General features: G+C 37.5%; 1 protein-coding gene across 1 annotated transcript in view; it reads right to left on the bottom strand.

The window, feature by feature from the left end:
* The window catches only part of DCP1A (decapping mRNA 1A), a 37,588-nt gene that overhangs the window by 22,791 nt on the left and 961 nt on the right, over positions 1-13,836 (bottom strand). The window contains exons 2-4 of the mRNA XM_009334231.1: positions 12,907-12,947; positions 10,972-11,099; positions 1,511-1,577 (exon numbers count right to left, since the gene is read on the bottom strand). Coding sequence (XP_009332506.1) covers positions 1,511-1,577; positions 10,972-11,099; positions 12,907-12,947 — 236 coding nt within the window. The remainder of the gene's footprint in view (positions 1-1,510; positions 1,578-10,971; positions 11,100-12,906; positions 12,948-13,836) is intronic.

Genomic DNA, 13,836 nt, shown 5'->3' with positions numbered 1-13,836 from the left:
CAGGGCAGACAAGAGTGGGAAATGGGAACTGTATCAGGATGACAGAAAAGAAAAATAAGAATTTAGAAAGAAACTTTGATATCAAAGCCTGTCATTTGTGTTGTCTTATATTACTTCTGTGGGGAAAAGCCAAAATAACCCAAAGCAAAAACCCCAGAACAAGAAATTAAAATTCAGCTTAAAATGTCTACACTATGACTAGTTACCATATAATTAAGTTTTGCCAGTCTTCAAGATGTCCTGACTTGCAAGCCATGACATGCTGATTAAGGCATGCAATAGAAAAGAAAGTTCAGGAAAGTAGAGTGTGATGGTGAAGAAAAGCAAAGCAGAAGACAAGGGATGAGAAGATATCCTGTGCAGTATTTCTACATTTTGCAATTTTGCATTTTTGCTAGTGTAACTACCCTGTTACACACTTCAAGCTCCTTCCTTTCATAAGAACACTGAAGACTTGCTTAAGTTAATTCTCATCCTTTTCTATTAGTAGAAAGTCTTAGCTTAATCTGCAAGGTACCTCACCCGAAGGAGCAGAAAGGTGCAAGAATACCCTCCAATCACAACATTTTAAAGACTTTATGCCACACTGCCAACTCAGCCAGTTCCAGCCTTCTTTGACCTCTGCTGTTCACTCAAACTTCTGTGCTCTAGTCTGAAGCCCTCCTCAGCTGTGGCAGTGCAACCATCTACAGTACAGATAGCTAACTGCATTGCTACAGTGACAGCAGCTGAAACAAACAAAGCCATGGTATTGCAAACAGAGTCTTTTAAAGCTTCTTTAAATTGATATCACTTCAGAAATTCTCCTGCATGACATCTCTAGAAGCCCTTGGAACTACAGAACAAGAGCAAGTGACATGGCAGATTTATAAACCAACTTTATCTCCAAAGGCGGGAAAAAAAAGAAAGAAAAAAATTTAAAAAAAAATCAAACAATCCAGAAATTAGCAACAAGCTCCTATTATTTCATAGTTTTGCTTACTCTCCTAACATGACTTTAATTCTAGAAGATTCCACATACTTCTCCCACTATTCTCCAATCTCTTCACTTTAGTCAGGAATAATAACTAAGCCTTAAAAAAAACCCACAAACCCAAACAAAAACCAGCCCACCACCAAACAAACCACAAAACCAACCAAAAAGATATGACCATCATTTATTTGATTACACTTTCTGCATCAGAGGATCTTTTGCCAGCATCCCTATACAAAATAAAATGTAAAATTATAAACAGTGTTCATACTTGCTTTCTTTGGAGAATGCCAACTTATACTTCAACTGATTTTTTTTTTTTACGACTTAACTGAAAATTTTAATGCTGTAGTTTTTTTTAAAAAACAAAACCAACATTTTGCTTACTAAAAAAACTGGTACCAGCAAGAACGTTGTATTTTTCTATTTAAGGAGAGTGAGGAAAAAAACCCCAAACACACTTAATAGGTTCAATTTCCTCCCCCCCCCCCGGTACTGCATAAAAGAATTACAGGATAATAAGACCACAGTACTTACTTAGCCATGAGTTTTGCTATTCGATGACAGTCATTCTTGTCGTAAAACCAGATACTGTAAATTGACACTTGAAAATAAGAAAAAAAGGCAAGTGTAAGACAAAGGTTAAAAAAAATAGTTAAATCAATAGGAAAAAAAGCAAAAAGCCAGCAGTCCATTAGATCTGCAACATATGAATTACCATCAATTTCCACTCAAATATTCTGTGTGTAACCGACTACTATTTATAAAGTAATCAGAAATAGCACATGTGCAAACACAAATACAACTTCAGTCAGATTAAATGCAAGAACTACAAAATGTTGATACTGTTTGTCAATAAAAGTGGCAGGAAAATGAAGTTTTAACTACCAGTTGCCTTCTCACTACAGTTGCAACCTTCTGTTTTGAATTACTGACTTTACCATTTAAACTAGGCTAAAGAATATCCACATTTTTTTTAAACACCCATTTTTAAATTTGTCAATTTTTGAAGCTCAACAAAAATATTGAAGCTTGAATTACAGTATGACGGTTCAGTCAGAGGCACTCTGGAAGGTTCCCTCTCCAAATTCTTTTCGTAAGAGAAGTAATTGTATACGAAGGAAGCAGTACCAAAGCTCCAATCACACTGTCACATTCATGGAGCAGCTTAAAACTAGATTCATATTGAACCCTACTCTTTGAAGGTATCAAGGACAAAGCAACAAGGGCAAAAGGGTTCCAGCTCAGCAAGACACTAAGCCCCTTTCTGGCTTTCAGAATAAGTAAAATTCCACTGAAAGTTGGCAGAGTTAGAGCCTGATCACTGAGCTGAAAGGTAGCCCATCAGAGGGAGAAACTTCGTCAGTAGTGCCATGTACTATTTCTTCAACAGCAATCCCACTTCAAAGTGGCCATTTTTACCCACACACATGCTCATCTCCTCACTGTCCCCACAGTTGTGCCAATACAAGTCCGCAGAACTCTTTTCAAGAATTGTATTTAATCCAACCCACAAAGCAGGTTATTTTAAATCTTGGTTCACCTATGAAGTTTGTCCATGCATAGTGTGCAAGTGCATCAAAGGCAATTGGACACTTTACGTATGTTACCATTAAAATATTTTCGTTTCTGAAAAGACACTTTTAGCCTTTTAAAACTCATCTTTATACTGCAGTTCATGCCAATGTTTTTATGAAGTTGAAATCATTAGCTAGTTATAAAAATATGACTTAAAGTGAACAAAAGGAACGTTTGGAAAAAAAAAAAATACACAACCTTTTCCAGACAGATGTAGATTTTTATTTCAATGTGAAATCCTTTCCTCCCCCTGCCCGCCCCCCCCTTTTTTTTTTCCTTCTCAAAACACTCACAAATCTCAACCAAAGCCCACTCAAAATTATTTCAAGCCATGGTAAAGAGGGCAATTATTGACCAAATTTTTTTCCCAGACCTTCCAGTTATCCTAGGCTTACTGTGCTGGACCAAAACCCTCAAAGAGTCATGCCCACACCTCATTTCTGTAACAATATCCTAAGAAACTGAAGTTCTGCTTTGCTTCTTTTTTATATATTTTATTTAGTAACAACTATATTCATCTGGGTGTTTGTTTCTTTAGAAGTTACAGCTTAAGTAATAGACAAAGCTTTTCAAGTCATAAACAAAGAAATCAATACCGCACAATTTAAGGAACTTTCTTCTTACAAAAGACATAAGCCAATAAAAAAAAAAGCATTTCATACATGTAGCCAATGCTTAGGAAATATTTATTAATATTTACAGTTTAATACAACTGGATTGTCTACTGCATAGAAACCTGAAGAATGTTTCCAGTTTGAGCTACTTCTTTAGTCATGTAGCATATTTTAACACTGAAGAAAAGCTCTTTCCCGTCCCTTACTTCATTATCAGACAAACTGCCAAGAGAAGAAAGCTTCTTCAAAAGCATACTTGCTGAAGAACTGAAGATAATGATATCTTAATGGGACAAATGATAAAAGTCACACTCAATTCTGCCAGAAACAGGCCTACACAAGACAAGAAGTAGATCTAAATCTCAGTTTGGTGTACAGAGTATCAGGCTTTTTTCCACTTTGTACTACTGGCAAGCAATCAGAGGGAGTCACTGCAAAACTTTAACAGTATTACAAAGATGTAAAGCAGATTATGAACAAGTAAACTTGGGCATTAACTTAGATATGGTCCAACAGGCTGGAATGTTTACCTTCCTCTTTTCAAAAGAGAACTCATTTGTACTATCAGATCAGTCCCTTGCCCCAGAAGTATACGTGTGTGTCCCAACTGCATTACTGTAATTGATGTATTTCTTACATGCATGCAACTCTAGCTATGAACATCCTTTTATTAAAAACAGAGTTGGTACTTACCAGTTCTTTTCAAATCTGTGATCTTTTTACTACATCCAGCATAAACATTAACTGAAAGTCATATGTCTAATGGCCTATCTTTCTACTGCAGTTCTTTTAAGAGTTTCATCCAACAGAAGCCACTAAGTTACGTGACTCATTTTTCCATCTAGTTCAACACTTTCCATCCAGCTTTCCTACACTCAATGCTGGGCAGCATCTTTAGTAATCAAGTAGAAGCAGTTTGTAATCATCATCAGCAATATCTTTCAGTTGGATTCACGCTACGTTTTGACACACGTGAAGCCATGAGTAACCCATATCACAGACAAATCAGATTTCATAAAATCAAAAGAAGTCATCAATTATCTTTATCCACATTCTTTGACATATGTCATTTTTATTAGAAACACTGACCTACAAATATTTATCTAAATACGTAACACAACTTCTCTCCAAACTTGACTGGATCAACCATTAAAACTCGATTGAAATTGCTATGGGAAAACAAAGAGATTTTGAGAAAACAAAAGCATTATGGAAGTCTTCCTGCTCAAGCCTAACAGCTGGATGACACCAAAAGGAAGGTCTTGGTCTCTTCTACATTGTACTCCCATTGTTTCATGGGGCAGTCAGCTTACTGTTCAATGCTGCCCAGTTAGCAGATCTGAATTAAGAGTGGGGATAGCGAAGTGCCACAGTGAGACAGAAGCCTCACTCTTTGGCAACATAAAATGAAGTTGCATCCCAAAGCTGTAGTTTCACTTCAGTTGTTATTTTAAGTAAGCAGAAAGAAGCAGTGTCACCACTTTTATGTTCTCACAACTTTGCCATTAACTCATTCCACCCCAGCTCACCCCTCGCCCTTACGTCAGCTGGATACATTTTAGTCCAGACCAGTTCCTTGATACTGTTTGCACATCAGCTTCACTAACATGCCATCTGGCACAAGAGAGAGGGCAGAAACAAGAAGCTGGGGGCAGCACAGTAAGGCAAAACCGTTCAAAGCTGTAGCCTGAGAATGCTATGCCAGAAGAAGTGTACATGGGACTCATCAGCACTGCCAGTTTCAGAGATTCCAGACACTATCACTCTCTTGCCTTAGGCAGTTTAGCCATTTGTGCAGATATAGCTTCATCTCATTCAAAAAGATGGTCTGTTTAGAAGTTACCTTAACTAGTTGGAAGAGCTGACAGAAGAGAGAGAAAACTTTTATTTTATAGTTCCAATTTAGACGTTGCTATACAATGAAGCAGAACAACTAGAAGTGGAGGACAACCACCTTTCAAACTCTCTCCAGAAAGAAAGGACTCGTGTTTTGAAACCCATCCTGTAAGGTAATCATGGAAACCAACCTAATCTCACTCCCATAAAGAAAAGCACATACATGCATCATTTGCATATGGTATATGCATCATTTTACACTTCAAATAGAGTTTAAGGCAAAAGCATATAAAGCAACCTCTCTCAAAGCTCATATTTCTTCCAGTAGCAAGTTTAGCTGAAATGCCGCCTCTCCAGTCAATCTGCTCTAATATCTTCTTCACTGAGATTCCTCATTCACTATTCATATTTTCCTCAATTTAAATATTAGCCTGCCACATAGATTTATAAATCATTAGAATTAATTAAAAAAGTCCCTCCCTTTTGCATGGTTTTAATATCTAAGGCCATTTCACAAATACAGTTCACAGCACAATCCCACAAGCAGTTGCACTGGAGAAATTCTGCAGGTGGCACACAGCATCCGAGATCAGGAACACTTTAACAAACTGCCATCTGACAAAGTATAGTGTGGAATGAGAGGGATTACTACTTTGCAACACTGAACCAGCGCGGAAAACCCCGTCCAGTTAGAGTGCCATCTTTCAGGTCAAACAAAATATTTTTAGAACTTCTTAACAGCTTTCAGTGGTTCCTCCCCTCCCCCTAGCTTGCATCGCTTCTGCTATAAAGGTATCAAGAACAGGCTCCTTTCTTATCTCAGACTAAACCACTGGGTTAATGCGCTTGCTGGAGAGCCATTCAGCTTCGGCAATCACACAGATATGTTATACTTAATGCATTGCCAGCTGGGAACAAAGGTGATAATGAGAGACTTTCCTTACCAGTAAAGATGCCCTGTTTTGAAACCAGTTGGGAGCTCTTTCAAAGAATTTTAAAAGCCATTTGAAATAATGCAACTTTTTGCTTTTGCTGTTCTGAATACAAGTTTGTTTGATTAATGATAATACAACAAGTCCAGAAGACAGTACTTTGTAACTGAGTTTTCCACTTAAACATATAAACCTCTCAAAATCCATTATTTTTGTTTTTCTAACTCCTACCCTTGGACAGGAATAAGCAGCAAGTAAGAAAAAAAAAACCACAACAAAATAACCACACCAAACAAGGACCATTTATTTTAATACCCAAGTTTTACGCTTAGCATCTGTCTTTTCAGCACCATGGAAATCAATCTGCCTGACCTCCCAAGTGAACTAGCTTGGATTAAAAAGCCTTTTAATCAAGACCAACACCACCGATACAGAGGGAAAGTTATAAACGAGAAAGACTTAGAAGAATACTTCTTGCAGGCTTTAAGCGGTAAGTTGGCCATTGCTTAAAACTTTGACTAATTTTCCTCTACTATTAAGCAAACTATCAACTATCAGCTCCAAATTCTCACATTAGATTGAAAGAAAGTACCGAACTTTCAGATTGGACTATTATTACTGCTACTGGCAGAACTGTATGCATTTTTTAAAATGGAGTTTAACATACTTTCACAAAACACAGACAAGAGGAAACAAGCTTAGGTTCATTGAAAAAAAAAAAAAATAGGTCAATGGGATTCAGCACTTCATGAACAAATACTCTGAATACTCTAAATGTGCATCTGTCCAGAGGGAAAGCTAGACAAGGATCAAATGTACCCGGCAACACATATTCCAGATTAAGCAATAATAAATAGCACATTAAGTATGAAGTATAATCTAAAAAATTCTACCTTTTAAGAGAAATTATAAGTTAAAAACGTTACATTAAGTTAAACAATTTCTTTTCATTATGGTAATTTCTTGATTTCTTCGCCTTTGGAGATATTTGCTTTCTTTAATTCTTTCTAACGATGAAAACTAGAATACGTTTTTTTCTATTTACCACTGTAACTGGTATAATGGTCCACAGCTTCTTAGTCACACCCCCTGTCATTTTTGCTTTAGGATCTGATGCCTCATGAATAAGTGGTGTAAGTTTTCAGGCAGCATTATATACAACTTTTAAAGTAGACATAGCCTTTCTCAAAATTTTGGGTTTAAGTATTCTTTTGGGGCTTGAACTGTATTATGTAGCCAGAATGATTTTGAGAAAAAAAATTCTGGAGTTAGGAAAGATTTTCCCATTAACACCTAAAATATTAAAAATATATTCTTTCCTGAAAGAAAAAAAAAAGCCTCTAAATGTCTTAACAGAATAACAAATAACAAATTGACCCAAATGTCTTCCATGTCACTCAGTGAACACAACAAAAGGTAGATATAAGAAAGGTACTGTATCACTTGGTCTATACTCCTTCCAGAATACCCATGAAAGACTCCTTCCTATACCACCCTGCAAAAACGAGAAGAAAACCCCCAACAACTATGAAAGATAAGTCAGGCCTCCTTTCCCATGAGAATAACACGGCAATTACCTAGTCTCGTTCTAAGAGTTTTCTAATGAAAAAGTCTTTCTGCAATTGGATAAAGGATCTCATGCCTACAGCTTAACAGAAGTAAGTTCCGATATGCAGCAAACTAAAAATTCTGTTGTATATTAAAAATAAGTATTTGAACAAATCAAACCGTAAAAGAATGGTAAAACCCACCAAAAATATTATGACCTAGCATGACAGGCAAAGCATTCTTATAGCCTCCAGCCTAGTAAAAATAATGTTTATATACTGCTTGCAAAGTTTCTCATATAACTTGTTAGCAGCTCTGCATAGACTAGAGTACATCACTCAATATACTCAGAACAGCTCTCATGCCATTTAAGACAGAAATGCCAGAGATCTGATCTGGTATACCTAACAGGCTTTGCCCTTATTATCTTCTGAAGTCAAGACAGAGTCCCAGAACAAAGTGAAAACGTGAAGTTTATAAAACAGTAGTATCATATTCAGTTATAAAGATTGTTGACATGGAACCTTCCCCGAATACGTGGTGGCATAATTTTGCTTTGATCATCTTCTACTATTTCTACCATGCCCTGGGGAAGCGTAAACCACGACTTGTCATTGATCCTGTCACAACCTAAATATACAAGCACAAAATATGCTTGTCTCTGCCAAACAGCAGTATGAATAAACACCATGTTAGGTTTTTATCAGGTAGTCTGAACCATTCCCCATTTGTAAGCTAAGGAAACAGAATCCTCAGTTCAATCATTCAGCAATCTTAGCAGGACAACTGATTCTTAAGAGTTTCTAATGATCACAGTAGATTTCCCCGCCCCCCCCCCCCCCCCCCCCCCCCAAGAAACAGGGCTGTTGCCAACACCCTGTATAAGAGGTAGTTCTTCCTTGCACAACCTAGCAGTCCATCCCCTTTTAGTCATTAAAGGCTCTCAGAAGAAATTAGCCATTAGAGATACACCACATTAAGCCCTTAGAGGTACACATTACATTAACTACTGGCTTAAAACTCCTATTTGAATTAGTCCCAAAAACGCAAAGGTTTTTCATGCCAGCAGGCAGCTGAGCGGAAGCGGACACCCTTCCGCATGAAAAGAACTTGGGTGAGAATCCCCTAATCTACCTATACAAATAAAACATATACCTGTTGAAATCTGTCTACAAATCCAAGTCAATCCTGAAGGCTTTTCTGGTTTGTTTTTTTAAAGTTTCACGAATACTATGCAGGTAGAGGCAAACAGCTTTAACACTGAACATTTCAATCATATAATTTGTGGTTTTTTTCCCCTAACTAATTCAGGGGACAGAGGTCAGAAAATTTGGCAAACTGCATATACAGAAGAAAATCCAAAACACAACAACTAAATGCAAAATGTAAGGGAGTTAGCGGTGCTGAAATCATAAGGAATAAAAAGCTTAGATGTTGTTTTCTATGCTTTTAAGCTTGTATTTGAAAAAAGTGCACACTAGCAGAGCACACAAAAACTGATCTGCTGCTTATTTGTGGCCCTCGGGGAAATAACTGATGACATACTAACTACACTGAACATTTTCAATTTGCAATCAGTGTAGACTGTTTCTGGACATGCTACCACCCTCTTCCAGGAGACAGAACAGAGTGAGGAAATAAAAGATGGTTTCTGACCAAAGTCTTTTAAAATGACAATGGGAACGATACAAAAGGAAAAAACCTCTGTCTTGATTACTTCAGAATGCAACTATTTCCCATATCCAGTCTATATTTTCCTTGCTTGCCTTTGTATGAATTTCTTCCTTCCTCATACTTTTCTATGTCATGTCTATCCTAACTCCAAAGAGCCTCCCACAGATCTTACACAATAGCGTCCCATAGGAAAAGGAGAGCTTTTATCAATGAGAGAAAGGCGTATAATTAGCTTTAGGGGTTTCTAATGAACTCAGACACAGCCTACCTTCTCTGATTGCTTCCTTTAAGTGATCCTCTAGTCACTCCCACTAGCATACACCATGGTAATTCCACAGCAGCTCCTGCTTCTTGATACCATCAGCAGTTCCAACAAACAAATGAATCAACTTCCTGCTTCCCTTATGTCACCAATCTCACAACTGCAATTCTTTCCTCTACTGCCACCTCATCAGCCATCCTACCCCTACCACCATCTACAGCTCCTCTTCCTTCCAAGCCAAGCAACCCACTTAAACATCCAACTCAACGCAATATTTTTTCCCCCCACCTCCTCCTCCCAATTTCTTGCCAGTCATTTACTTCCCTAATCTCCTAGACTCCTCAACTTACTGACAAGTTTTGACTTATTCCTCTCAATGACACTTATAGAAGGAAAATTGCAAAGACTATTCAACAGAGGAGACCACCTACGTTAAACTGTCCTTTGTCACCATAATGGAATCTATCCTACTCCCCACAGAACCTAGAGGCTTTCCAAGGGGGAAACAGGAAGGGATTAACATTTGACTGTTCTTTTAGGTACGCTGAAGCATAGCCAAAGCAGCGTTCCTATCTGTAATTCAAGAGGACAATCTGATAGGAGGAAGACATGGTGTTGAGGAAGCACTGTACCCAGACAGCATAAAGGTTCTCTGAGTAATTCAGTAAGGGGAACCTGTCACTAGACAGCAGCAAACTAGTTTCGAGAACTTTGTCTAGAAAAGAGGACGTGAAATGAAACCTTTGTATAAGGAGGACCCTCTGCTCTGTGGGGTGCCTTTTATTTATCTACTTAACCTAACGTGAATAGCATATACACATATACCCTCTCTTTAAGGGCTACATAATTTATACTTTGAGCTCTTTGGACTAACAGGATTTTTAGTGTGTACCTAATTGGAACACAGTACACTGGGACACTGAAGCTCAACTGACGACCCAAAACACTACTAGAATTCAAAAAGCAGCAAGAAGATACTGACTATTTCACCGCTCATCTGTATAACGACTATCCCAACGCCCAGACTTGCTGAAGTCTAGACTCCAGGAAATTTAGTATAGACATCTATCTCTTGAGTCCAAAACCTATTGTAGAGAAAGAAACCTTCAACCTAGAGCTGAGCAATTTTCTCAACTTCTTCAGGCAGCTACTGATTAATATTTAATTTTTCGCTGGCAAAAGAGGAAGCCATTAGAACTGTTCTTGGTGTTAAATACTTTCAAAATCTATCAGTCTTCATTATTCTTTCATAGTTTTTTATTAATGCTATAGCACTGCGTATATGTTTAGATTAAACCTATCAGATAATTAAAAAGAACATAGCAATATTGAACTTTGTTAGTATACCCTCTTTTTATTGAGAGCAGGTCATCATCATAATATAATAGCACAGCTATTTAAGTAAATCTAGGACTGCAGACAGAAAACATCAGACATTTCATTGGAACATGCCCTATTACATTATACTTGAAACAGACACCACAGTAATCAGAAGTGGTCTAGGTTATAAAACAGAACATGAAGTTTATATGGATTAAAGAAAGTTATACTCACAGCTAGCATTTCTGTAGAGAAGAAAAGGTTCATGGAGCTGAAACTCCAAATCTTTATTTACTGGTTCAACCAGGTTGTGCATGTTCAGTCGATTCACTATCGTAAAACCATGATAAGGAGAAGCTGACCTGTTGTTTCAGTTAAAACAAAAACAAGGATTAATACCTTCATCAACGTATACGACTTTCTGAAACAGTTATGAATTAATCTTCAAATCTTCAGTGCTTTATTAGGTGAAGCTTTAGCAGTCCTGAAGCTCTAATAGTTGTTCTTCTATGCCATTTCTCAGCATGCCAACTAATTTCAATTTAAAACTACCCTTACCTCAAAGTAGGATTAACATTACAGTTCTACACTGCTAAACTGCTGAATCAAAGATGTGCCTCAAAAAAAATCTATTCAAAAAAACTAGGGCAGGTCCAGGATTAAAATGCAGGTGTATTCAGTACTTCACATAAGATAGTTTTCAGGCATTTTAGAATCTTTTATTAGAAGACAAAAAACCAAACCACTTACGGAGCAACATTTACCTTACTGTAAATAGGTATGACAATTAAAAAAGCTGTTAGCTGAAATAACATGAAATACACTTAGAGGGGAACCATAAGCAGTAATTTCTTCCTAATGGAAGACTCTTAAAATAAAGACTTAACCCAGCGTCCTCAAACTAGATATTAAATTATTCAAAACCATACTGCTTAGTGAAACAATTTTTATTATCTAGATTTTTGCTAGATACCAGGTGGAAAAAGAAAACATCAAGCAAGCAAGCACTGGAAGTTCAAGATAGTTTTAGATCTGTTTTCTCTTGCTGCATGGATGTCATGTCAGCATACTCAACTGTGCCTGTAAGCAGCCATATAACCAACACAGCAGCATGATGAAGGCAGGGTAAAAATAGATATAATTAGCTAGCAAATGTTAAATGTCTGTAACTATGTAGCCACCTTTACCGAATGATCAACAACAAAATCTGTTAAGAGCCTCTAAGAAGGGCACAAACGATCCTTACCATCACAAGTTAGTCTTTTAATGTGCCTAAAAGAACTTACTTGAAATAATCAGCTAACCACACAGAAACTTTCTTGCTTAGTTTTTTGGTTTTCAGTTTGCTTGGCTTTCTTACACTAAGTATTTCCAAGCTTGGAGCTCAAGTAAAACAGACAGGAACTGGTTACTAGTATCCCTTCACAGTGCCAGGATAAAATATTGTAATGACCTAGTCTATAACAGTCTGTCTCAGGACGGGTTAAGTCCGCATTATTTTTATTTCTTAGATTCAACAGTGTTATTTCATTGTTAGATTTTTGATTTGCCTGTAATTTAAAGCTTAAATCCATGCTTGGTTTTATGTGCCGGTTCTCCCCCCAACCCCTTTCCCCCATCCCATATAATTGGAAATTTCTTTCATGGTTTTGATGAGGAAATCAAGTAGCCCCCAAAACTATGCACTAGCAGATCTCCAGCTTTTAGGCAACTTTGTCCATTTACATGAAATTCTGCCTTTTCCCAACAGTAAGTTAGGGCAGATTATTTGATTTGTCATCTGAATTGTTTTCATAATCAACTTTATGGATTTTAGGAGACAAAGGAAGACTCAGCATTTAACAAACTCACTACATTAACAAATGCTATTAGATTAACAAAATAAGCTCAATAAACTAGGTTTTTGTGTGGATACATATGCAGTGTTCATCAAGTTTTATGATTTTTCAGCAGTACTTTTAGGTGCTTTTGACAGAGTCATTCACCTATGCGCAGAGTTTATTCTTTTCAAATGAGTATACAGATGTTAACAGCTGGACAAATAAGTAATTATGAGTTTACTGGAAGCAGTAAATCCAGTATGAAAGCTACTTATGAAGCCATCTGAGGTTTGTTTTCTTAAGGAAGGAAAATGAATGCCCACTCCCCCCCCCCAAAAAAAAACCTTACCTTTTGTACACAAATAAGGTCCCTTCTATGTCGGTTTTCTCCTACAAGAGACAGCAATTGCATTTAAGGGATATGCTTATTCACCCCGTTATGTAGCTTTTGTATAGCATTTTAATTAGAGAGATTTACAATATCCTTATCTTCCCATGAGGTCTGACATCATAGGACTAAAAATATGATCTCTTATTTCCAGAAACTACCTATTTTTTCTTCGTAAGATTAGGAAATTAATCCCATTTCCAGAAGATTTTTTTCATGCTATCAATCTGATGATGTGATATACAGTATTCTACAACCTTCCTATGCTGAGCCTGAACACCTTTCACACAACTCCTTATTTTAGATATGGACTACAGCCCATTAGTCTGCAAATAGCAGATAGGTTGTCTTCCACAGTGTTACTTAAAGGACAGCAATGACAGCATAGCCAACAACAAAACAATAGAACTACGGACCGTGGCTCTGTTTCATACTTCAGTTTTCAAAGCAACCTTTACCGTGTGCTTGTAACCCACAAGCACAGAAAGTTGTGTGCAGCTCCGGTGCTGGATATGACAATGTGAAATTCCACATATTTCCATTTTTATAGTTTTGTGATAAAACCGGCAGTCAAGCAAAAACTGCGTTTTAATGCAATGACGAATACTAACATTTCTCAAACCCCACTCTTCCTAAATCAGGGCTCTGCTCAACACGCATGAGCAACAACAATTACAATTTAAAAAAAAGTCAACCCAGCAACGGCCACCAAGAGCAAAAGAAACCTCGAGCCCCACAGCTGCTTCGGTCACAGCGACCCCCCGGAGGTGAACGACGCTGTGCCTCCCCGTGCGCAAGCACAGGCTCTCCTCTCCTCTGGCACGAGCGCCCTTCGGGGTCGACACCTCCGTCGGGGGAAGGCACCCAAATCCCAAACTTCCCCTTGGACGA

Source organism: Pygoscelis adeliae, unplaced genomic scaffold, assembly GCF_000699105.1.
Source record: "Pygoscelis adeliae isolate BGI_AS28 unplaced genomic scaffold, ASM69910v1 Scaffold411, whole genome shotgun sequence".
Taxonomy (NCBI): Eukaryota; Metazoa; Chordata; class Aves; order Sphenisciformes; family Spheniscidae; genus Pygoscelis; species Pygoscelis adeliae.
This window is presented reverse-complemented; position numbering and strand designations above follow the sequence as displayed.